Source organism: Fistularia commersonii, chromosome 3, assembly GCF_037954325.1.
Source record: "Fistularia commersonii isolate RoL2024-O1a breed Wild chromosome 3, RoL_Fcom_v1.0, whole genome shotgun sequence".
NCBI lineage: Eukaryota > Metazoa > Chordata > Actinopteri > Syngnathiformes > Fistulariidae > Fistularia > Fistularia commersonii.
The window spans coordinates 6,422,167-6,445,418 of record NC_141286.1 but is presented as its reverse complement, the minus strand read 5'-3'; the positions used below and the strand labels follow the sequence as shown (position 1 = coordinate 6,445,418).

General features: G+C 39.1%; 1 protein-coding gene and 1 long non-coding RNA gene across 2 annotated transcripts; one reads left to right on the top strand and one right to left on the bottom strand.

Moving 5' to 3' along the window:
• Positions 1-33: 33 nt before the first annotated feature.
• Positions 34-3,074, top strand: LOC147235332 (uncharacterized). Its single transcript, XR_015109203.1, has 2 exons — positions 34-163; positions 1,310-3,074. It is a non-coding gene; the product is annotated as an uncharacterized LOC147235332 (long non-coding RNA).
• A 1,336-nt stretch (positions 3,075-4,410) lies between these two features.
• Positions 4,411-11,576, bottom strand: pou2af2a (POU class 2 homeobox associating factor 2a). Its single transcript, XM_086178552.1, has 5 exons — positions 11,436-11,576; positions 10,498-10,598; positions 6,966-7,005; positions 6,519-6,823; positions 4,411-5,889 (listed from the first exon to the last, which is right to left on the bottom strand). The coding sequence occupies exons 1-5, from the start codon at positions 11,500-11,502 to the stop codon at positions 5,449-5,451; spliced, it is 954 nt and encodes a 317-aa protein (XP_086034678.1). The 5' UTR covers positions 11,503-11,576; the 3' UTR covers positions 4,411-5,448.
• Positions 11,577-23,252: the final 11,676 nt, after the last annotated feature.

Genomic DNA, 23,252 nt, shown 5'->3' with positions numbered 1-23,252 from the left:
TATGTGCGCGTTCTCTTCCTAGCTTTTCGCGCCTCTAGATATTCTACCCCCCCCTCTCTCACGCACACTCTGCAGCCGTGCGTGAGCGCGTGCACGCCCCTCCACACCGCAACCACCCCGCCCAGACCAGAAGCAAAGGTAAACCGGTACAAAACACGCCACGGTAAGTGTGGTATTTCTGATCACTACCGATAGCACTAGATCGATTCATTAATCGGGTATCGATCGGTCGGTTCTCGGTGAACTGACCGATCGATCAACTGTGATAACGCAAAAAAAAACCAAACGTGTCGGATCGAAAACGCGTTGCAGCGATCGACGATCGATCTCTGCCCCTTTCATTTTAAAAGCGACCGATCGAAGCTTCCTTTTAGGGAATCGATCCCAAATCCTGCGATCGGTAGCTTTTCCGTGATCGATAGCGCCGCTCACGCAACTTTTCACGCCATCGGCGTTTCCGCGCTCGTTGCACCGACGATCGATTCCTAAGGGAATCGAACCCCGATCGCTACTTTTGTTTAAAAAAAAAAAACACCCCCCACCACCTCCACCTTTCTTCTCCTCCCTCCCCATCGTGCACGCACGACGCCGTGCACGACGGCTCGATTGCGATTGCGTGTGGAAGCGTTTCATCTCATTAATAATCCCGAGACAGAGACACGCGTAAAAATAACCGTAAAACGCCCTAAAGGCATAATTTCAGCTTCTCCGGATTGGCGACCCGGCGATTTGATAAGAGACGAAGCCTCACCTGCTGAAACATCACCTGATAAATATTCATGTGTGTGTAAGTGTGTGTGTGTGTGTGCGTGTGTGTGCGCGCGTCTCCGCGAATTGTCTTAAATGTGCCGAAGAGCGCGGGGAAAACGCAGCGAACAACGTGCAACCCGCGATCGCATGAGTGAAAAATAAAATAGAAGAAAAAATAAAGGAATCATGAAATTAATAAAAAAATAATAATAATTGAGAAAAAAATAATGTTGATTTCACTGGGCTGGAAAGGTGAGAATGTGAAATATTTTTAAACTGTGAAGTCATAAGACTGCGTGAGATAAAAATAAAAATGAGATGAAAAAAATGACACCCAGATTCGACCAAATGAAGGAAAATGTGATCATAAAAACACAAATATCTATCTCTCAATTTATCTTTTACGCAGCGTGTATTTTATTTCCAGTGAAATAAGCAACTTCAAGTTCCTCGTTTTTCCCCCCAACCTGACCATGCTGCGTTTTTTCCATTCCCTCTTGTAACATCTCCTTTGTCCCCTTTCTACTTTTCTCTCCCTCTCTCCTTTCTACCCAAACAGGATAAAAAAGAAACAAGAGAAGAACCTCGAAAAAGTGAGAATCCAGAAGTAAATCTGGACTGAAACTCACCAGACATGATGGCAGAGATGAAGAGAAGTTCCCCAGAGAAGACCCGTGAGACTCCACTGCGTCCTTTTCTGTCTCAGCAAAATGACCAAGAACGAAATTTGCGCAAAAGTCTCCAAAAATACCAACACAAAGGTCTCACACCGGCACCAGAGCGTACAGCAATATTGTAATATAGCTGGGGACAAATTAGTTTGAGATTTTCTCCCTCCATGCCTACTATTTAAAAGCCCTAGAACTCAATGATTTGACAATGATTTGATTGCGCGTTACTTTCAATTTGAATATTCAGAGGCATCGGAGTTTGATCGATTTTTCCCCAAAATTCACATCGCACGGACATTTTACAAGTTGCACTTTAATGTATTCTACCAGTATTCCGCACTTGGACCGAAAGGAAACCATGCTTTTATTAATTTTATGCTTCTTTTGCCATATCCCAGCATCACACCCCCTCATTAGGCACCACGGCACCGGCGCCCGCTGTGCGCCTCCGCCGGGGCACGACTGATCGCCGATCGGTGATCGAACCCTGGCCGCAGCCGCCCGTAGCGTCGGAGACGATTTTCGATATATTTTTAAGCTTTATTTGGAAAAAAACGGATAAAAGTGGGAGAGGAGTGGGCGTGGCAAAGGCCAGTAGCCATCTTTGGCACCTCGGGCCTCCTGCTCTCTCCGGCAAGTGTGCATCCACCTGCTGCTGGCGGAGGGGAGAGGACGCCACAAACACGCTTCTAAAATCACATTTTTTATTTATTCCTCTCCAAATTGTCTATTTTTTTTAGTTCTCACCCCCCGACCCTTTCTCACTTTAAGTTAAGTTGAGCTCCCGTGATCATTTTCATCTGAACTTGACATGCTTGTTAATAGTTTATTTTCGATTCGTCATTTCGATTTATCCTAATGGAAAATATTCAGCATAACAACCCTGTGAGGTCTTTATTTGGCTATTAAAAACAAATGCATAAATAAATAAATTCATAGATAAACCACCACTCATGAAGTTGTGGATTTATAACCCCTGAAATTCAGGAGCACAAACAAACACATAGTTGCGAGTACTACAGTTATAAATAAAGAGATTTTAATGAATAGGGCTAAACTCAAACTCATATTTTTTATTAAAAGTTTTTGTCAATAAGCTTATCACGCAAATGGCATGGTTTATGTTTTCCATGACCTGATATGCATTTTCAGTTCGAAGTGACTTTATACCGGAACGTCTAGCACAACTTCCAGAGGTCCTCACTCCATTATATATGCGTTTCATCCAACTCATGAGTATTTTATTTCATATTTCATGTAGCGTCTCTCCTGCTCCCTTCTCCGGTCTCCTCCTGCTTTCCGTAGCGGTGCAATGTCGACATCTAGTGGCCAAAAGAGGAAATGCAACATCTCTTAGTGACGTCCTACCTCGTAGCTGCCCTTATATGTGCTGTATAGGGCTTAAAGCTTAATTAAAATAATTAACACACGCACACAAATAACACTTCAGTATATCGCTGCCCTCTTGAAACAATCTCCCAAGTCATTTTTTTCAAGTTTTTCAGAAAACACAAAAACTGAGCCATAGGTTGAATAGGCAACTACTGATTGATTAAGGCAAAAAAAAAAAAAAAAAGGTTTTTGCCAGAATATCATGATTTACATATATATTTTTATATGTATTTATTTCAAAAATATGTGGTGATTTAATTTCACACATGAATAATTACATATAAATGATAAAGTGTATCAAGATTAGTTTTGTGTGAAATAAAACATTGTTTTTCTTAATGGCACATAAATGTATTTTCTGAAGTTTCTTGGGTTTTGTGACCACCATTTTTTCCCCTCACTCGGCCCCAGACCCCAATTACGATGGATTCTCTTCTGGTAGGGATCCATCTGTGGGGGAGATGTTGGTAGAGCCTAAAACTATATATTTTTTCTATTTCAAAATGCCCTGAAACACTACCGACCTCTGATTATGAATATTCTCCAACATGTGTAGTTGCATTTTACTTTTTAAGTACCTCATGTTGCTTTGTCTTTTTAATTTTTAAAAGTGATTACATGATTAAACAAAGGACATATGCTATGAGACCCAAAGGTCGAAAGGACATTAAATATATATGATATAAACGTACAGTATATATACATATATATACATGCGTATATATACATATGTATACATATATGTATATACATATTATATACATATATATATACACACATAAATGTGTGTGCGTGTATGTATGTGTGTATATATATTCACATAGACATATATACACATACACACAAACATCAAACATATATATGTATATATGCGTGTGTGTGTGTGTGTGTCTGAGTGTGTACCACCTAAAACTTTGGAAGGAGGTAAGAGAAAATGACAGAAGGAAACACACTCAAAAATTACTATTTGTCATTATTTAGTGATATAAAATTATCAAATATACATATATATATATATACAATAGTCCAATGTGTGATTCTGTGTTCTTTAAGGGGATTAAATGTTAAATGTGTCCTGAAATTTTCCCAAACAATGTAAGGGTCAAAACATGTTCAATAATATATAATATGTAATACAATACAAATGTATATGTATATGAATATGTATATGTATATGTGCATATGTATATGTATATGTATATGTATATATTTGTATGTGTGTACACATATATACATACATCTACATATATAATTATATGTATATATTAGTTTATGTGCAAATTATAGTCCTCTCTTTGGGGTTCCTGGGTCTGTGTGTAACATTGACGGCAACAAATTTTAAGTGTAATTTTTTTTTATTATCAGGCACCATGAAAAAGTAAAATATGTACATCAATGTCAAGCATTGTAACTATCAGAAGGATAGAGTTTAGTTCCCTGCATAATAAAGAGTTGATGCATATTGACATGTTTTTAATGTACCTGTATTTGTTGTGTAAACATTGTTTTTTCATTTAATGTTGTCACCCTCTATATTAACACCATAAAGGAATAAAAAAGTTTACAAAAAGTCCATAACAGGGTATTAAAGTGGACCCCTTGACCCTTATGTCAGGAAATATATGTATGGCAGAATGTATGACCGAATGACTAGTTAAATGGAGCTTTTTATGAAATTTTCAAATATCCAATTAACAGCCTCTGAGACTCGCCTCTGGATGACTGTCAACCATTTTAAAGTAAACAAACTGAATAACAAGTGACCTAATAAATAACACTCAACCATAAAGCAAGTTTTAATTGTATATTTTGAAAACCGACTTATTGGATCTCTCCAAAAGAATCTAACCTGAGCAGAATTTCAGTGGAAAATATAAACAAACAAAAAAACTACAAATTAAAGCAACTACAAAGAATCTACAAAAATAAATCGTTGAAGAATCTGCAGACGGATTTGTGACATTGCATGTTTTAAAACCACTTCCTGTTGAGTATTCACGAGATACAACAATTTTCAGAAATTAAATATAATATTTTCATTTTTATTTATATTTATAGATAATAACCTACTATTCCTATATTCCAAAGACCAAATCGCTATAAGTGACATATACTTATTTAATTAGTTTTTGCAACAGTCCCGATTAAGTAATTCACCTTATCTATTTTTTCCCCATTTTCAAGAGAGAAAAGCCGTACAACAAAACAAAACAAAACAAAACAACACAAAAAAACAAAAAAATGGAGCAATAAAATTCCCATCCGCCTGCGCAATAACACACTCAAATTCAGTGACGACGTTGTGGTCTGTGCTATCCCAATATTATTATCTGTTATTACATTTATTTGGAATAAATGTTTTCATATAAAAGTATGTGTCTATGGATATGTGTGTGTGTGTGTGTGTGTGTGTGAGTGTGTCTGTGTGTGTGTGCTACCTGCACATACAGAGTGGCTCCCTTTATTGCTGGAGACACTGTGAAAACGTAAACATACTATTTACACCATAAATCACGACAAATCACAGTTATTTTCATTCTGATCCGGCTGTAAAAATTTGGTGAATATCAAAACTACATAAAAAAAAAAATCAGTTGTTATCTGTCCTGCCACACTTTTCCGGGAACTCATCCAGTCAGTAGGGCTTTCTGATCTCGTAGGGCGACCAGAAGCTCACCCCGTCCTCTTTAGCCCACGAGGAGTGAGCCTCCTCCGCTGCCTGGGGCCCAGCATGGCCGTCGGAGGCCTCCTCCGTCACCATCTTGGACACCAGGTCGCCGACGGAGCTGCTCATGTAGAGCGGGCAGGGAAAGGAGGAAGGGGAAGGGCCAGGGTAAGCGCCGCCGTTGGTTACGGGGTGATAGTGCGTGTCCTCCAGGGAGTGCAGGGTGTACGGCTGGCCGCCGGACTCCGGGACCAGGGACGAGCCCTGGCTCGGGGGACGATACTGTGAGGAGCTCTCCTGTGTTTCGGGGCTGGGCAGGGACGGCTGGATGCTGCCCGAAGTCAGGGAGTCGGGACAAAGGGCCTCGACCTGTGACACCGGCTCCGGGACCGACTGATCCCACGAGTCTCTCTGAAGGCAGGATGGTAGAACAGGAAGTGGTTCAGCTCAGATTGCAAGATTACACCATGCACTTTGGAGCACATTGTGAATAACATTAACCCGTTGCCCTGTTCTCAGCTACGATGCTTTAATATATTTATTTAACTGTGGATCAATTCACATTTTTGCTGTATAATGTTAGAAAACACATTTTGAGCAATTTATTTTAATAAATGTATGTTCATTATGGCTGAAGGCCACCTTTGGATTTTGTCACAAGGTATGGGGACAGGAAGAATTGCAATCTGGAAAAACTTAATTGTATTTCGTAAAAGTTATATTTCCATTAAAAAAAATCCCCCCAAATTTTTCACATTTTTTCTGATTTCTTGCTGTTTAATGTTAGAAAACACATTTTGAGAAATTTATTTTTACAAATGTACGTCCATTATGGGTGAAGGCCACCTTTGGATTTTGTCACAGTGTATGGGGATATGAAGAATTGCAATCTGGAAAACTTCAATTATATTTAATAAAAATCATATTTCCATAAAAAAAATCCCCCCAAATAGTTCACATTTTTTTCTTATTTCTTAAAATTTTGAGTTCAAATATTAGCTGAGAATATCACTTTATTTTCTGCACACAAATAAGATTACCGGGAATAAGTGTGAGGATTCTCCGCTGAAAGAAGGTAGCAGGGATGACAGGGCCGGGGAGGGCAGGAAGGCTCCTCCGGAGCTGGAAAAGGAGGTGGCGCCGCGGTAATCTCCAAATGTCTCGGGGTAATAGCTGTCGATAAGAGAGGAGTAGCTGCTCATGGAGGACGTCTCGCAGCCCAGGTGTTTGCTCCCGAAGGTGGAGGAGTACACCTCAGGGGAGAACTGCTTGGAGGACAGACAGAGGTCGGAGTCGGAGATGAAGGGACGCCTAACGCTGTAGTAGCTGGGGAGCACGTGAGAGCCTGCGGGGGTGGTAGAGGAAACATTGCGCATCTTCAGAGAACAACCGAAATCTGCAAATTGTTGTCAATATTCTGATTCCTGTCCGCTGTGTTGATAGGAGGTGGTAGCTTTTAATCCCTGCCTTCATCACATAAGCCTCACCTGACATTTGGACATAAGAAGACGGTGCAGATGATCCTCCCTGCAAAAGTGAAATAACACAGAAATCATTATTAGTCCTCTTTTGCGGTCTGAATGAAAGATTGCAAACTCTGATTGTTACTCCTTGTGCTAAACGGACATATACGTAACACACAATGTCATTATATTCCAATCCAAACGCATTATTGTGTAATACGCAAAAGTCGTCTCTGTATTCCTTCAGCCCCCCATTGTTTTGCAGACATATGGCGTTTATATGCGTGTCACTAGAGACGCAGACGAGGGGAGGAGAGCGTACGTGTTCTTTTCTGCAGGACAGGCCCTTCGGTTTGCATATTGCTAATATGAAAGAGTCGATATTAAGCCTGTGGTGGCCGGGAGGCAAGCAAATTTTGAGTGCAGAATTTGAATGTTATTTGCCATTGCCAAGACTTCCTCATGTGGCCCAGGTACGGCTCAGTGCATCTCTGAAGGCTGCGTATGGAAATCAGCACGTTGAAGCTCAGACTGCGTGTGCGTGTTTGTGTGTGTACATGATGTCCTGAGATTTACTTCCCGTCATCAGTGAAGGAAGTGAATGACACCATTTAGCGAAAAAGATGATCTCAACTTTTCAAATAGAAATATTTCATATGTACCTATATCATCAGAGGTTGAGAATGTGTATCATTTTATGGACCCCCTCGACATTATTTGAAATTTTTACCCTCATGAGATCTCTTATTTAACACGCAAAAACATTGAAATACACCAGCATTGTTCTCCCAAATTTTTCACTGTCATGTTGTTCAATGAATCACAGCCTATTATTGATAGACAATATAAGCAGGCATGTTCTGACAGACCTCCTCCGCAGACTTGTCCAGGAATAATTGTGCCATGCAGTCAAATGATGTGAGATCCCGATATATTTGCCGTCGGCCTCCGTGTTCCAACACGACACGACCGACCGTGTGGTCAGTGTTTGTCTGCTCTCTCAATAGCCTTTTATTACCAGTGATAAAAGCCGCCATTGGTAAACATAAGACATATCAATGGCTTTTGTCATGGTGTGTTTCTATGCATCAACATTTATAAACATAAGAGTAAACCCTCGAATGAATAGACCTTGATACCAGATACCCGCATCCAGCACGGTCTCAGTGCAGGAATGACCAATGGAGGCAGAAATCTTTCATTTCCTACTAACATTTGACACGCAATTCAGATGACCAGAAACATAGAATGAACAAAAAAAGGAAATAAAAATCAATAGGAAAGGAAATAAAACTTTAGAGTCACAATGTCATAGTTATTAAGATAAGATAAGATAAGATAAGATAAGATAAGATAAGATAAGATAAGATAAGATAAGATAAGATAAGATCAACTTTATTGATTCCCATAGGGGAAATTCCTTTGTCACAGCAGCGTGACAGTTATAATATCAAAAAACATATAATATATATATTAATATATATATTAATTAGATATATTTTGCTCGTATCGGCAAACACATCCTGTCGGTCACTGAGACAAAGCCTCTGACCGCAGGTGGTCTTTGGTTTTCTAGGATTTTAAAAGGTAAACTTGAGCTCTTACCCAAGGCTCAAACTTTGGATGGTAAAACATCTTTGTAATCCGGCACCTGTAATACGGGATGTGAAATACTAGTCACCGGCCTGTTCAGATTCAAATTAAGATCAGTTTCATCTCTGTACTTTGTTTTAACAGACCATGTGTTTATTTAAAAAAAAAAAACATGGGAACGAACTCAATAGACCCATAATTGATTTTTGGGGGGGATTAAAATTCAAATGTAAAACACAAGCGTTCTTTGAATATTCCCAGAAAAGGGAGAATATTGGGAGAATATATTTACATTTAGGAGTTTTTTTTACCTGTTACAACAATAAATGTCAGGCACTGTGAAACTGCAGGGGGTGTTTGGGATTGTTGTTAAAATGCACTTGAATTATCTGAATCAATCGAATCCACTCAATATATATGGAAAATAAGAAATTGACACATCGACGGCGCTGCCACATCTTATCAGCGTCATTGTGATTTTGTCACATCACAGTGCATATTCTATAATGACTGCATTTAATTTTATCATTTCTATAAAAAGCCTCAAAAGGCTGCTGATATAAACGGCCTGAGAGCTCAACCAGACAGCTGCAGCAGATTTGCAGCAATCCAAGCATGAGCGTGTTCGTAGCACCTTTAAGGCACGATTAAGGACAGGTTGGCAGTTTGTACGAGACAATCGGGATAACAAAAGAGATAACAATTGAGATGACATCATTGGCAAATGATTGGGCGTGGTGCAGGGGTAGTGTGAACATTCCTGGTTTGATTCCTGTTGAAGTGTTGTTGAGCAAGACAGTGAACCCTAACTGCTCCCCTGGCGCCGCCAGCTGCTCATGGTTCACCAATGACGGGTTAAATTTAGAGAGGAAATTCCCGCAAGGGATGAATAAAGTACAATAAAAACAAACAACGATGCCTGTAAACATGCAGCGCTTTCAAATTCAACTGAAAACAAGATGAGACTTATTTGAAAATCCAACCAAATTACCTTGTGAACTCTATGACGGGAAAAGTTGAATTGTTCGATTACTGGATTAGTAAGTCGCCATGTACCAACATCTGCCCTCCAACTGTATTATCATATTATATTAATATTATGTCACAGGGAGAGAATACAACGACTGCACAGCGGAGATAAATTTGTGTAGCTCCGCCAATGACTGCGTTCCCAGAGTGCCAAAGTGAAAAAACAAAACAAAAGCAAACAAATGTCTTCTTTTGTCTCTCACTCAATCCTCTGAGCGCTGTCAAGATTTGTTTTAAAGCCCACCGTTCCCCAACAGGCCATCCGTTGTTTGAAAAGCCCGTCCTGCTTGTGTGAGCAGATCTCCGAAACGCGTCTGATTTCTCCGATCGAGCGCGTGTTTTCCGTATCGACAATAGGAAGTCTGTCTGCGGACTGTAACGTGGTAGAGGACAATGGTGGCTGGCAGGTGTGCACGGATCAAACTTTGCATAGGTAACCTCCTTCACCGTCCTTTTTGCTTTACTCTCTAAGGTACCTTTCCAGCCAGGGCTCCCCTCCCCTCTATGTCGGGCACGGTCTGCGGAGATATTGGCCCTCGCCATCGCATTGTGTCAGTGTGCACGCATTGTGTCAGTGTTCCTTTGTGAGTCGGGGATGGGACTCTTTGTGTCTCGCTCTCTACACACCATGCACAGCTATTTACAGATCGGCTTTGGCTAGAGGGGATTGGTGAGTGAAGAAAGACCAAGGGGTTGGCGGGGGGGGGAGGGCAGGTCGTCAATGGATCAACCATGGATCGTTAGTCCACAAAACAGGGCAAAATGTCAACAAGAGCAGGGATTTAAGAAAAAAAAAAAAGGACAACCTCTTAATTGTGCCGCTAACAGAATGTCAACTGCACAGTGGCAGTGCTGTTTGGTTTGGGAGAAAAATGAAGTGGGGAGAGACGGGACGGGATGAAAACAAAGGAGGCTTAGGGGAGATAGTGCTTACGCTGTATCTGGATCCATTCGTCTGCTGGGATCGCTTCTCCGCCAGGAGGTCTTTGACCGTGTGTTTGACTCGAACGCCCTGGTAGACCCTCTTTGAAAACTCTAGACCGAGCCAGGAAAAGAAAGAAACAAAGAAAAAAAAAAGTCTCACTCTCGACACAAATCAAGAAACGATTTTAACTCGAGCACTTTATCCAAATTGTCATCCGTCGCCGCAGATATTTCATTTGAATGGTTTACAGTTTTATGCGAACGGCAAATGAGTCTTCGGTATTCGTGTGTAAATGCCATGGAAATCGCTTCTGGTTAGGTCGATGCAAATGGGCCGCTAAAGAAGAGCAATTTATATGCTGGCTCCCGAACAGCGCTTCACTGCTTTGTAATAATAATTACCGAGGCACTCGATGTGAAGTGCAAGAAACGCGGCTTCTGACGAAATCTGAAATTCCCTTCGTTGTTTGAAGCAGAGAACATCCTCTTTGGGGAACTGTGCAAGCATCACAGTGTGCAATATATATATATATATACACACACATATATGTATACACACATATATATACACAGACACACACACACACCTTGTTTTTAAGGAAATATATTTGCAAGATCGCAGAAAATCAGATTGATATAAACATTACTGTGATGAACATAATTTTAAAAGATGTCTTTTGATAATTAGTATTTATTAGTATTTGAAAAAGTTTTTTAAAGACACAAAACACACAGTTTTATGAAAATCTGACTTTGAGAAGAGATACTACCTGTGTAATTAGAAATGGTCCACTAAACTGTCATGATAAATCAATATAACATGAGCTACACAAAACTAATTTCAAACCATGACAAAGACACTTCCTCCAAAGAGATAAAGCAGTAAGGAAAAAGGCCCCAACTTAAAGTTCAAATACATTAATGGTGCATGGAATCGACCTTTCTTACCTGTTTCCATGATGATGGTGAGCACTCTGACACACATGCGCACACACACACACACACACACACACATGCACACACACACACCGACACATACACACACACACACACGCGGAGACACTCTGTTGTCCCGTGTATTTGCCTACAGTAGATGAATCCCAGTGTGGAGCAGCATCCTGACAGGCAATGGGAGCTTTAACCGCATCGTCGGGAGGGCAGGGACATGCGGAACATAATCACCTCTCTCTACGCTCGGGGAGAGGGAGCTTTTTAAAAAATGACCTTTTCCTATTTGTTTAAATGCAAATGTTTGGCAGGGACTTTTTTTTCTCCTTTAACGATTTGCATTCTCGTGAAGATTAGAGCATCAAAACAGGGGAGAGACTGGGGTGCAGCCCGGCTAGCCTTACCTTATCGCCCTCAATTTATAGGATATATCCTTAATATATATGTCAATGCTCAGATATTCCAGAGCATTGGTTTACTACTCCAAACCTTTACATCTTAACTTTATGATGTGATAAGTTGTGACATTCACTGTGAGAACAGGAGATGAGTGTGACATTATTATCATATATATATATGTATATATATGTTTAATAATGGCACACGCGAACACACAGGTATAGATGTTGACTGGTCATTTAATGAATTACAAACGAAATAATGAGTCAATGAAATGAAACTTTTTGCATATGTCAATGTTTGTACTTTATAAAACGTGTTGACTGATTCAAAGGGTCCAACGGAAGCTATAAAAACAAACAAACAAACTGGAGTGTTAATTTTTGCATCTTAATCTCAAACCTCACTTTCAAGGTTAACACAGGTTAAGTATAAATTTTTTTTATCACAAGTTGATGGATGGATCCCTCAAAAAGACAATACGATTACAAAAGTGAAGCTTGGTTTAGTAATTGGTAATTCAGCATGAGGAATAGCACAAGATCAGCTAAATAAGGTTGGCCTGTTTTAAACATCTGCACAAGCATAACCACATTTTCCATTTTCAATAAATATCTTAGACCCTGCAATGTTTTGCTTGAGCGGAGACGCATGATGGATGATGGAGGATGAAGTCAGTCTCCCTCCTTGGATTCCATTTCCATGGCTCCACTAGTAACATAAAAGTAATGATTTGTTGAAAAGAAAAACAATTAAATCTCAAAAAAAGTTAGTCGCAGCAGAAAATGAATGACAGTCTATTATGGGCTATGCTAAATAATTACTTTAATTCCTTTAATCAGAATACCTGTTTCTTCAAGGATTTTTCTTACCCAAAGTTATAGTTTAGTGTGTGCTATTTCTGAAGACCAGTCTATTTAGATAAATCATTTTTTATAACATGAATAAACAGAAAACCCCAGTTGGCTCAAATTTACAAATGTATATCATTTGTAAATTGTATAATTTCTTATATAAGCTCTTGTGGCCAATGCATTGGCAAGTGAGGACCATTTCTAAACGAAAGGTTTGATGACAATGCCAACATTTGGGGAAAAGAAAAAAATATTATAATATAATATCCATCCATCATCTTCTTTTTATCCTGCATTCAGGATGCTGGAGCCTATCACCCTGGACTGGTCACCAGACAAACAACCATCTGGGGCAATTTTCCCATTTTTTCCAATTAACGTTTATTTTTTTCCAATTAACCTGCATGCTTTTGGACTGTGGGAGGAAACTAGACAACATGCAAACTCCAGACAGAAAGATCCCCTTGTCGGAATCCAACCAGGGTCCTTTGTACCGAGAGCCCCAAGAACTAACCACCGCGCCACGGTACTTCTGTATGCATGCATGTATCTTACATATATCATATATATTTTGTTTTGAATTAATGTTCAAAATACTACATTCCAGTATTCTTAAAAACACTTTAAAAATACCAGTCCTCGAAAATATAATCTGTTGCTCCACCTGCTTCTTGTGACGAAAATATTTTTATTCACTAAATATAAAATCAGCTACATGTGTTCAATGCAAATCCACATAATGACATATCACATTCAAAAACGGTGTCAATCATAGACAAAGCGCTATTGGCCAAAATCACCTGCAGTTCTTTGGTAAAGCAATGATTGACAGCTCCACATCTCTCAGAACTTTGCATTCCCTTCGTGGATGATTTCAGGTAGAATCCCAGAAACTCTCGTTTGTTTTCCTTCGGAGAGTAACCTTACATAACCTTTATGGGATAGCGAGGTACGAGGAAACGAAAAACCCAGACTGGAACCATGGGTGGACTGTCTTGTTACACGCCGGTTTTTGACTAACTAAACACCATAAATAGAACTACACCCTGATTTATGTAGTTACTGTAGTGATGGAGCGGCAGATGGATGTTATTAGCAGCTGTGTGACAATAATGCACACATGATATTGCTATCATAGCTACACAACCCATATGAAACCAATACATATAGAAAGAATGCGAGAAGTTTTGAGTAAGCATAAACAGCAACATTTTTTGGCAGCGGCGCTTTGTAGGGGCGGGAGTGTAAACGGAGGCTTTGAGTAGTTTTTCTGGTTTTGTGTACAAAACAACAAAGAAAGATGTGACGGTGCTATCCTCACGGCAGCAGGTCAAGTCTCCGCCTTCGGCCGTAAATCATGGTCTTCTAAATGAAGCCTGCGCACGTAGGTCTTTGGCGATTGCGTAGATGAATGTGACTCAACAGGCAAAACACTCCTAAAGTGTTCTGTTGACATGAGAACCAGATCTCAACACATTATGTAACAGGCGGACCAGATGAAATCAACAGTGTCTCCTCTAGACATGTCTTAGTGGCTCCACATGTTCACTTAAGGGTATTTAGAAGCGAGCTGTTGTACCTTTTAGCCGTGGACAAAGCACTCAGATGCCGCACTTTAATGATTGTAGAAATAACATATTCTGACAGTAATCACTTACAGATCGAAGCCCTTAAGTGTTGAACTAAAAGTCCAAAACAAGATTTCACAACGAAGATGGAACAGAATGGAATAGAATAAAATAGTCACTTTATTGTATTATCATTTAGAAGAATATACAAGATAAGTGCGCATTTTTGATACAATTTCGGTGCAGTTATTCAAGATTCAAGATTCAAAGTATTCATTGTCGTATGTACAGAGCGGAAACGTGTTTGAAATTAAATTCTTATTTTGCTGTCCACAGTGCATTTGGATTTGGATTGACAATAAATAGGTAGTGTAAAGGTTATAATAAATATGAACAGTGTTGGCAGTGCAAGTAAAACATTTGCCATCGAATGGCGCAATGCAATAAAATGTGTAAATAAATAAAAGATATACACAATCTAAAAGGGGTAGATATATGCATGATAATCCTCAGATATGTACATGATATAGCACAGAGGTTTATATAGATATCAGGTTAAATAATCATTTGTTTCACATGTGATTGCAATTTCAAATATTTCTGTGTTAATGCAAACACAATAAATACATAGTTGTCTATATACGTCTGTCATATCTTTAATGCACTTTTAAGATGGCTGTTTTCCCCCTCACGGCGCAGGGTTTAAAACAAAACAGAAAATACTATTAAGAAAAGTTTGTCAAATAAGTATAATGGAGCAGAAAGACCATTCACCGACGGAGAAAAATAAAGTACGGTCAAATTGAAGCGTTCTTTTTTGTAATTTTTCTCCCTGGCTTGTTGCTCCAAAAGTTATATGTTGACCAGAAGCTATTAGTTGTCACTTCACCCGCCTGTGATGGATGATTGACAGCCAGGGGACACAAAACAGACTTTAAAAGCTGTTTTTACTTTTATGCTTGTTATTTTGCTGACAGTCAATAAAAATAAAAGCACAAGGTCAAGAAGAGGTCACGCACAGCCACACATGTTTACATATGCAATAAAGTTAATAGGTTAATGGAGGCACTTATTGTGCAGGAGAACCGCTCTGATTGCTCCTGTAAGCTCCGTGATGAACCCCCTTCTGCAGACGTGGGTTGTAAAAAAAGACAATATAAACATCTATAAAGTGACCTCTCTGTTTTTTTTTCTGCTGGCTACTGATCAAATAATATGTGACTTTTACAGAAGAAAAAAAATAAAAAATGAGACTGTAGCTTTGACTATTTTGTCAATGTAAATTATGTAGCTCTTTGGTCTTGTAGATAATGATTGCCCGTTTGTATGTGTGTGTGTGTTGGGTGTTTGGGATGGGTGCGTGGACTTTTTTTCTTTTATCAGTAAATTATTGTGAGATAAGAGGGCAAACTCTGCTCTTTAACGGACTTCTGGAAAAGAAGAGGAACTGCACCAGTGCAGCCAGGGCGGCTCCACCTGGAGCTGAATCTGAGAAACAGTGACTCCTGCTGGCCAAAGTGGGAATTACAGGACTTGAATTGACAAGCTTTCCAATTAATCTAAGAAATAATAAGTCACAGTTTTATCCAGATCAAGATCTAAATTTTCAGATACGCCGCCTTTTATTCAACATTTGTACAAGAAATTAAACCCCCAGACAATGTGTAATATCAAGCCAATTAAGCCGATGGGGTACACAGGGTTCACAGGGTTCATTCAAATTGGGTGTAAAAAAAAGTAAGGGTAAAAATGATATGACACAAGAATACTTTACATGTATAAACGAAAACCTAGGTTGATTATCTCTATTTTTCTGACACTAGTTAATATATATTTTATTTATAATTCACTGTATGCATAAGATGTTAAAATAGTGATGAATAAGTTGGCAGAAAAATCCCTAAACAAGGTCAGAAAAAAAGATAATTTCAGAGGGAATTGGAGAAAAATAACTCATAATTCATGCAGTATCTTTACCGCTTATCCTGTACGCATGGTAACTGCATACAAAAAGACAACGTTTTTTTAAAATCATTTTTGGCCTTTGTATGGGAAAGTGAACTATTTTGGGATTGGTGTGGATTTTGTGGGACTGGATGATTGACCGAATCATCGCTTGTGTGAATCTCTTCAACAGGTAATATTACATAATTTCAGAAGATGCACTTACACAGATGTAACTACACATCGGTCCTACCAGAAACTGTTTCCATTTCATCTCCTGGCCAAAGCTGAAGTTTTGTCCCGGGGAAGTTCCGGTGGTGAGCAGTAAAGGTAAGCTCATTATCCTGTGTTTACAGTTTCGGCACACGGACCCCCTGCCCGAGGCCGTTGTAGGCATCATATGGAAACCCTCATGTGTTGAATAACTAAAACATTTGCTCGCCAGATTTGACTTCATAAAACCAAAGACCTGAATATCAGTGTTGTGAAATAAAACAAGATATCCATGTAAAAAAATGAACCGCTATTTAACCGTTATTACTCCCTGAACACGCCGAGTTGAGGAAGGACTAGTTAAAAAAATGATACTGTTAATATCGGTTCTTTCGCTACAGTGATTTTTACAGTGATTTAAACCACGGGGCCAAAGTCAGCATTGAAAAAGGGCCAGAATAGCGCAAGAGGTGGCAAAACAAATTTTCAATTACATCATTCAAATTGTTCATTCATAAATGCATGAAACTGTTTTCTCTCTGGTCTACAACTGATAGAGTGAGTTCAAGTATTACTTTTACGTACTATTGCCAAATGCAAATAGAAGTAACCGGATACAAAACAAACAACTTTAGGTACTTTTGTCATGAGGTAGAATTGTATTGACCTTTATCAGCATATGTGTATTCAGCATGTATGAATTTAAAAATACAGTGAGTGAATAAAAATTTCTTTGTGAAATACTTTGTTAGTGTATTATAATTTCTTTTACTATCAAAATTCCTGCAACTGGGCGTCTCCTAGTGGTTAACGGAGGTACATCTGGGTTTTCGCCTCTGCATGGTAAAACAAAATCAGGATGGATTTTGTTTTCAGCCTGACACAAGCACAAGCACAAGCTCTGCCTGCAGATAATTTCTAATTTTTTGGTTCACTTTAAACAGTATTCTCATATTTCGGTTGATTTGAACATTTTTTTTAGAAAAACCTCATATTGATTATTTCAGTAATTATTCAGCAAATTTTCCACCAACCTCCATATTGGGAAAATAATTTTAAATTGATAAATGAGAAAACACATAAATCAAGAAATAGATAGATAGATCAATAGTTACATAGATCGATTGATCAATCAATAGATAGATAGATAGATAGATAGATAGTAAGACAAGATAGGTTGAGATAAGATTAAATTTAGATTTAAATTTATCTTAATTGCAAATCAAATATAAGATAAAAAAATCCGAACATTTTTCAAATCAGTCAGAGGTCACAAACAAACAAATAAATCTGAAAAATCCCAAACAAAAATATGGAAAAAAATAATCTAAAATAATTGGATAATTTTTCATATTATTCCAAAAGATAAATGTGCTGTTTTTTTAATTTAAATGACCTACATCAAACCTTTTTGTAGGCGTGTGCACATTTGTGAATATGTATGTATGTGTGCATGTGTATTTGTGCTTGTGTCCATACCTCGTCGCTTGAAGGCAACATTTTTGAGCTTCAACAGTTCTCTTGCATCACTCAGGACATTTTTAGAGCCCCTGCAGAAGTTTAGCGACCTGCACATCACCAAGGCCAACAGGTGACAGTTCATGCATTCTGCACTTTTTCCTCTGGGGGGCAGTAAAGGACAACTTTAACACAGCAAAGATCGCCTTGGTGACTCTCAGGTGCCTGGATTGAGTGAAAACAAGATCAAAATCAGTCAACACTTAGCTAAATTGAAGGGTCAACACAGGCTCGACCCCGTAAACACGACACAGAATCTAAGGGACGAACGTGGTTTGAGCACAGATGGTCTTCCGTGCCTGTTTCGAACAGCTTTTGCTCATCGCCCGGCGCTGCTGAGTCATGATTTATCACAGGCTGGGTCTGATCACACATCTCTTCAGCTGCTGTTAGACTCCACTGTCAACAAAGAACAGACTGTGCTCAGGTCAGGCTCATATATCAAGCTGAGCATTTTATTGGAAATGGATGTGAGCCAGACACTGTCTAATACTACAACTGCTTTCAATGCTACTGCCGCTAATGCTACAGATAGTAGCAAAGTATCGGGATGATTGATAATCATTGCTCAATTAACAATGACCGATCAGTATGACATGATTTCCCTCTATTGTGGAAACCAGGATTTTAAATTTTTTTGCTCACTTATGGTGAACAGTTGACGTAACACCGGACTTATCATAATGTTATATAATTGTTTGTGTCACCGTTCTGTCATCTTTTTTCCATCTGACGGGCATGAAGCATCGCTCTGCTTCGGTCTCCTCCAACTTCCCCTCTTTACAATCTCTCTTTACATCTGAGTACACTACTATTACGGCACACCAGCTTTTTCAACATGGTAACCGCTGCAATTAACTAATTTCCCAATACTTCTGACGAGGTTTATTTTCCGGATGAGTCACTTTTCAATGTCACATTTTCATCCCTGCCAGATGGGAAATGTTAAAATGTCATACCGCACGCTTAAATGGCTTGTATAAGGAGAAAAATTATCTTGTGTGAGTCATAACCAAAAAAACAAATACCAGTTAATGTGTAATTTCAGAAAACACCATTTATTTAGGCAAAAGACATTTGACACCAACCACAAATCCCATTTTTTTTTTCAAATTATAATCTTTGGAATTGGGCAGTCTTTTGGGACTTGTAAAAATGTCTTTGCCTGGAAAACAAAAGAATAGCTATTGAAGAAAACCAAACAAATAATTCTCTCCAAAAATGAAAATCCAGTCATTATAATTTCTCAGACCGCAAGACACCATGGGGTTCCACAGGAAAAGAGAGTTGCAGTGTCCTCTCAAACACACAAGATTAAATTGAATAATATTAAATAAGAAATAGTGGAACTAGTGTGGGTTTTGTAGTTGTTTTATTTCATTTGAAGACCGGTCACATTCTATTACTACTGCTTGGGAGGAAGCCGACCCAATCCTCACTTCGCAACACTATCCACGGATGACGAATTATCTTTACCATGAGGGGAACTAGTCCTGCATTAAAAAAAACAAAAGAAAAAACACGCATAGCTCAAAGTTATGTGTGTTTTTCCTTTTTTTTGTCAATGCATTCTTTGGCCGGTGAAGTAAAGCAATCGGGACTAAAATAAGATTTCAATGATAGATTCTGAACAATCAATCAGCCTTTGAGTTTCAATGTCTACTACGTGCTGTCTATAAATATTCATTTGACCCTGATGAACCTGCGTCGTCTGACTCCTAGACTTTACAGTTTTTTTTACTCGTGTTAGAAAATGATGCTCTTGAGGTTGTTCTAACTTTTCCATTGCCGCCCGTTACATAAGACAGAGTCGATGTTGAGGAACAACAGTCCAGCCCTCTGTCTCCAAACTTTCTCTTGTTTTTTTTCCTTTTTTTCTCCCTCCCAGGAATGAAGTATGAAGTATGCTCTGATGAAGTGCTGATAGACCGAAAGCTCAGATTAAAATGAAGTATTGCAAAGATCTGAGCGTGTGGAAATATCTTCTCCGAGTTTGGAGGAGCTCGTATCATGTAAAATAAAGTACATGTGCAGAAGAGATGAGCTGAATAAAAACAGTATAAATTTTGACCAAAAAAGAAAAAAAAAGAGATTATATGAAGTGATCTAACTGTGCAGAAATCTTCTCTTTATCGGGAAACATCCTAACAGCTTGGGGACACTGGAATGGTAAAATGGTTGTCTCTCTACTTTGTTTTCCCTCGGTATATAAAAACATATTTTAAATAAAACATGTATTTTTGACTTCTTTATAAAACAAAATTCAAATCAGAAAGCGGTCCCCCTGGATGGTTGTCATACGAGGGTGTCCAGCCAAGTTCCAGATATCTTTCCTCAACTGTGACTTTTAATATTAAATCCAACAGCACATTATTAGTATTTTTTTTTTAAATGTCTGCTTAGATAAAAGAAAAAAAACCCAATCAAAATAAATACCCTGACCGCAGATTGTTATGGCCTCTGTCATAACCACGTTTCTTATCGCAGGACATGGACTTGGATCCCAACATGGAATTTTCCAGAGGATAGAGATCTCTCAGACAGAGAGGAAACTGTATTGGAGACCGCTCTCTGTCGTCCCTGTGCGTATCGTGCACATATAGGGATTATTCTCATAAAAATGAATTCCATCTTGTAAAGCTTTGGTATGTCTCTGAGCCCAAGCCACTTGTTCTTTTGGTGGAAATTATAGTGTTTCGTCACACTTGACAGAAATGCTTAAAATTCTTTTGAGGGCCTGGAAGATAAATTTTGCTGAGTGGGGTAATATAAATGTTTATTCAAGTCCCGCTGGCAAAGACAATCCTATCGCTTTAGCACAAAGACGGAAGACTCACATGAATCTGTTTTTGGAGGGGTTCTCCATATTCTGTCATTCAATCATTCACGAGTGACTGAGGACTGATCATATTCCCTCCTGACGTTATACTTTTGAGTTTATGTCTTTATTTTAAATTACCAGCTTAAAAATACAAAGCAAAAAAGAAGCAATCTGCATTTTTTCCCCCTTACATTTAGCAAAATATTAGCAGAAAAAAATACTAAAGTGAGAAAGAGCAAGAATCAAAAACATGAGCAACGAATTAAGCAAAAAATAGCAAATAATCAGCGGAAAAATAAAACTATTTACAAGACAGTGACCAGGCAGAAAATGAAGAGAACTTTTTCCAAAACAACCATTAACTGAAATGATTGGCATTATAAATCTAAATGTCAGATACGCTGTCTAATGTGGCCGACGGTGCTGCCAAGAATCAAACAAACAAAATGAAAATAAACAACCCCCCCCCCCTCAGAAACAATATAAATGTCATTATAATTCATTTATATGTAAGTTAGTTGGACAATACCCTAAGTCATGCGGCACTTTTTCAACAGAGTGTCGAATGAAAATGAAAATGGCTACCACATGGCTTTTAGTTAGAAATATACAAAACAAAAAGGGGCAGAAGGGGACTGCGGCTGGGTGGGATTTGGCGCCCCCTAGAGGCCAAAAGCCCTCAGGCTCTGGTTCCATTACCTCTGCACGGTTGTCTGCCTCCCACATTGATAGCCCCAGACTTTCTGACTCTTCCGGCCTCGACTTTCCATGTCCTCGTTTTGTGGCGCGGCGCTCATACCTGTCTGCTCGCCTTTGTTTCCTCGCCTCCCTGCCAGCTGGTCCGTGTTGCACAATAACCTTCACGTCAGTTTATTAGAGGGGACATTTTTGGAATATCGCGTCAGGGGCTCGACGATTAGGACACGTACCACGATACATGAGTCACAAAATGATTTTATCCCCATAGATTGCGATTCCTTTCGGCGCTACTCGCTGTCAGGTTAGCCAGGTTGCTGAATTGTTCACGGCGACGTGACAAAAACCTGCAAAAGGCATGATTTCCCCTGCGGAAAAAAAGCGACACCAAACAAGATGATGATCTGTGTCAACCACTGAACGATGCGAAAAAAAAAACCACAATACAATTTGCCATTGCTGAACATGAATTTATGTGCCGGGGCTTCTTAAGATAAAATAATTTGGTCATAAAACGAGCCAGTTCGCTTTACAGAGATGCTTGTTAAGTCATTCTATCTCATATTAAGCGTAATGAGTGATTTTTTATAACTTTAAGCAAGGGTTGATTTTCTATCAATGAGCCTGCAGGATTCATTTCAACAGCTGGAATGTTAATCTGCTTTATTAATGGATTTTGTGGATTGTGAGAATCTTGTTTTGAATGGAAATTCATGCAATATTAGTCACGTTAGTCAGGATATGGAAATTCGCTCAGCTCACTTGTGATTATCAATGTTCAAGTAAATGAGGCCGCCATTGCACAGATTCTTATTTCCCCTTGGTGATTGTTTCCGCAATGTGTTAATGATAGATGCTTTTTTTTTTTTTTTTGACATCATCAAGGGTGACGGTTTTTAGGCGTTTCATTGGGAAACAATAAAACGACTTAGGTGGAAAATAACCACATTACACCGCATAACCACAAAACAAAAAGGAAGAAAGAAAAACCTCCATTTTCTTCATCCAGAATTATCCAGCTCTCCAAAAATCACAGTTGCAACCATGAGTCATCTTTTATCATTTTAAAACCACACACCGGTTACAGCAAAACATTTTCTGATAAGTATGACGTTGGAATGAGTTTCCTATTCTGAATACATGATAACAAAAACACAACAGGAACCTATTCTTTGCCCTGTGGTCCCCCAGCTTTGATTGTTTACTAGCATGGCCCAGCAAACTCTGCAGCAAAACTGCAGGAGCAGTCTTTCTCACCGATCCCAGTGATTTGAGAAAAATCGACAATGTCCTCGCCAAGCTTCGGGGACCAAGCGTCAAATGGGGCCCTTGAATTTTAATTTCAACTTCAACAAGTGTTGTTCGTTGTATTTAATCCTACCTGTTTTGTTTTTTTTTGTGCTCTTTTCTTTTCGCTGAACATCGCCCTAGTGCATCCAGTCTTTGCTAAGCCTGTCCAAGACTCCTGTGGTCGGGCAAAAGTGTCACATTTTCAAACATCTACGCTAAGCTAATTAAGAGATTAAGAGCAGGAGTAAATGTTTACATTCACTCACTGACTCCTTCAGTCTGGATCAGTGTACAGTGGCAGGGGGGCACACGCACACATGCATGGACGCGCACTCACTCTCTCACACACACACACACACACACACACAGACATACGTAAACACACACAAACACTGCTCTTAGTTCAAAGACGGACCAATGTGATGCCGGGCCAAGAGGTCGGCGTGCGGCGCGACTAGACGTCAGCAGACGCTGCAGGTTCAGCAGAAAACGCATAAGCAGAATTAATGAAAGA

Excerpts from the sequence above, each read along its gene's own strand:
- pou2af2a (XM_086178552.1), bottom strand. The coding sequence starts at position 11,502 with ATGTGTGTGTGTGTGTGTGTGTGTGTGCGCATGTGTGTCAGAGTGCTC. Across the intron at positions 10,599-11,435 it reads CACCATCATCATGGAAACAG|AGTTTTCAAAGAGGGTCTAC; the intron begins GTAAGAAAGGTC and ends GGCTCGGTCTAG. Across the intron at positions 5,890-6,518 it reads AATCCTCACACTTATTCCCG|AGAGACTCGTGGGATCAGTC; the intron begins GTAATCTTATTT and ends TCCTGCCTTCAG.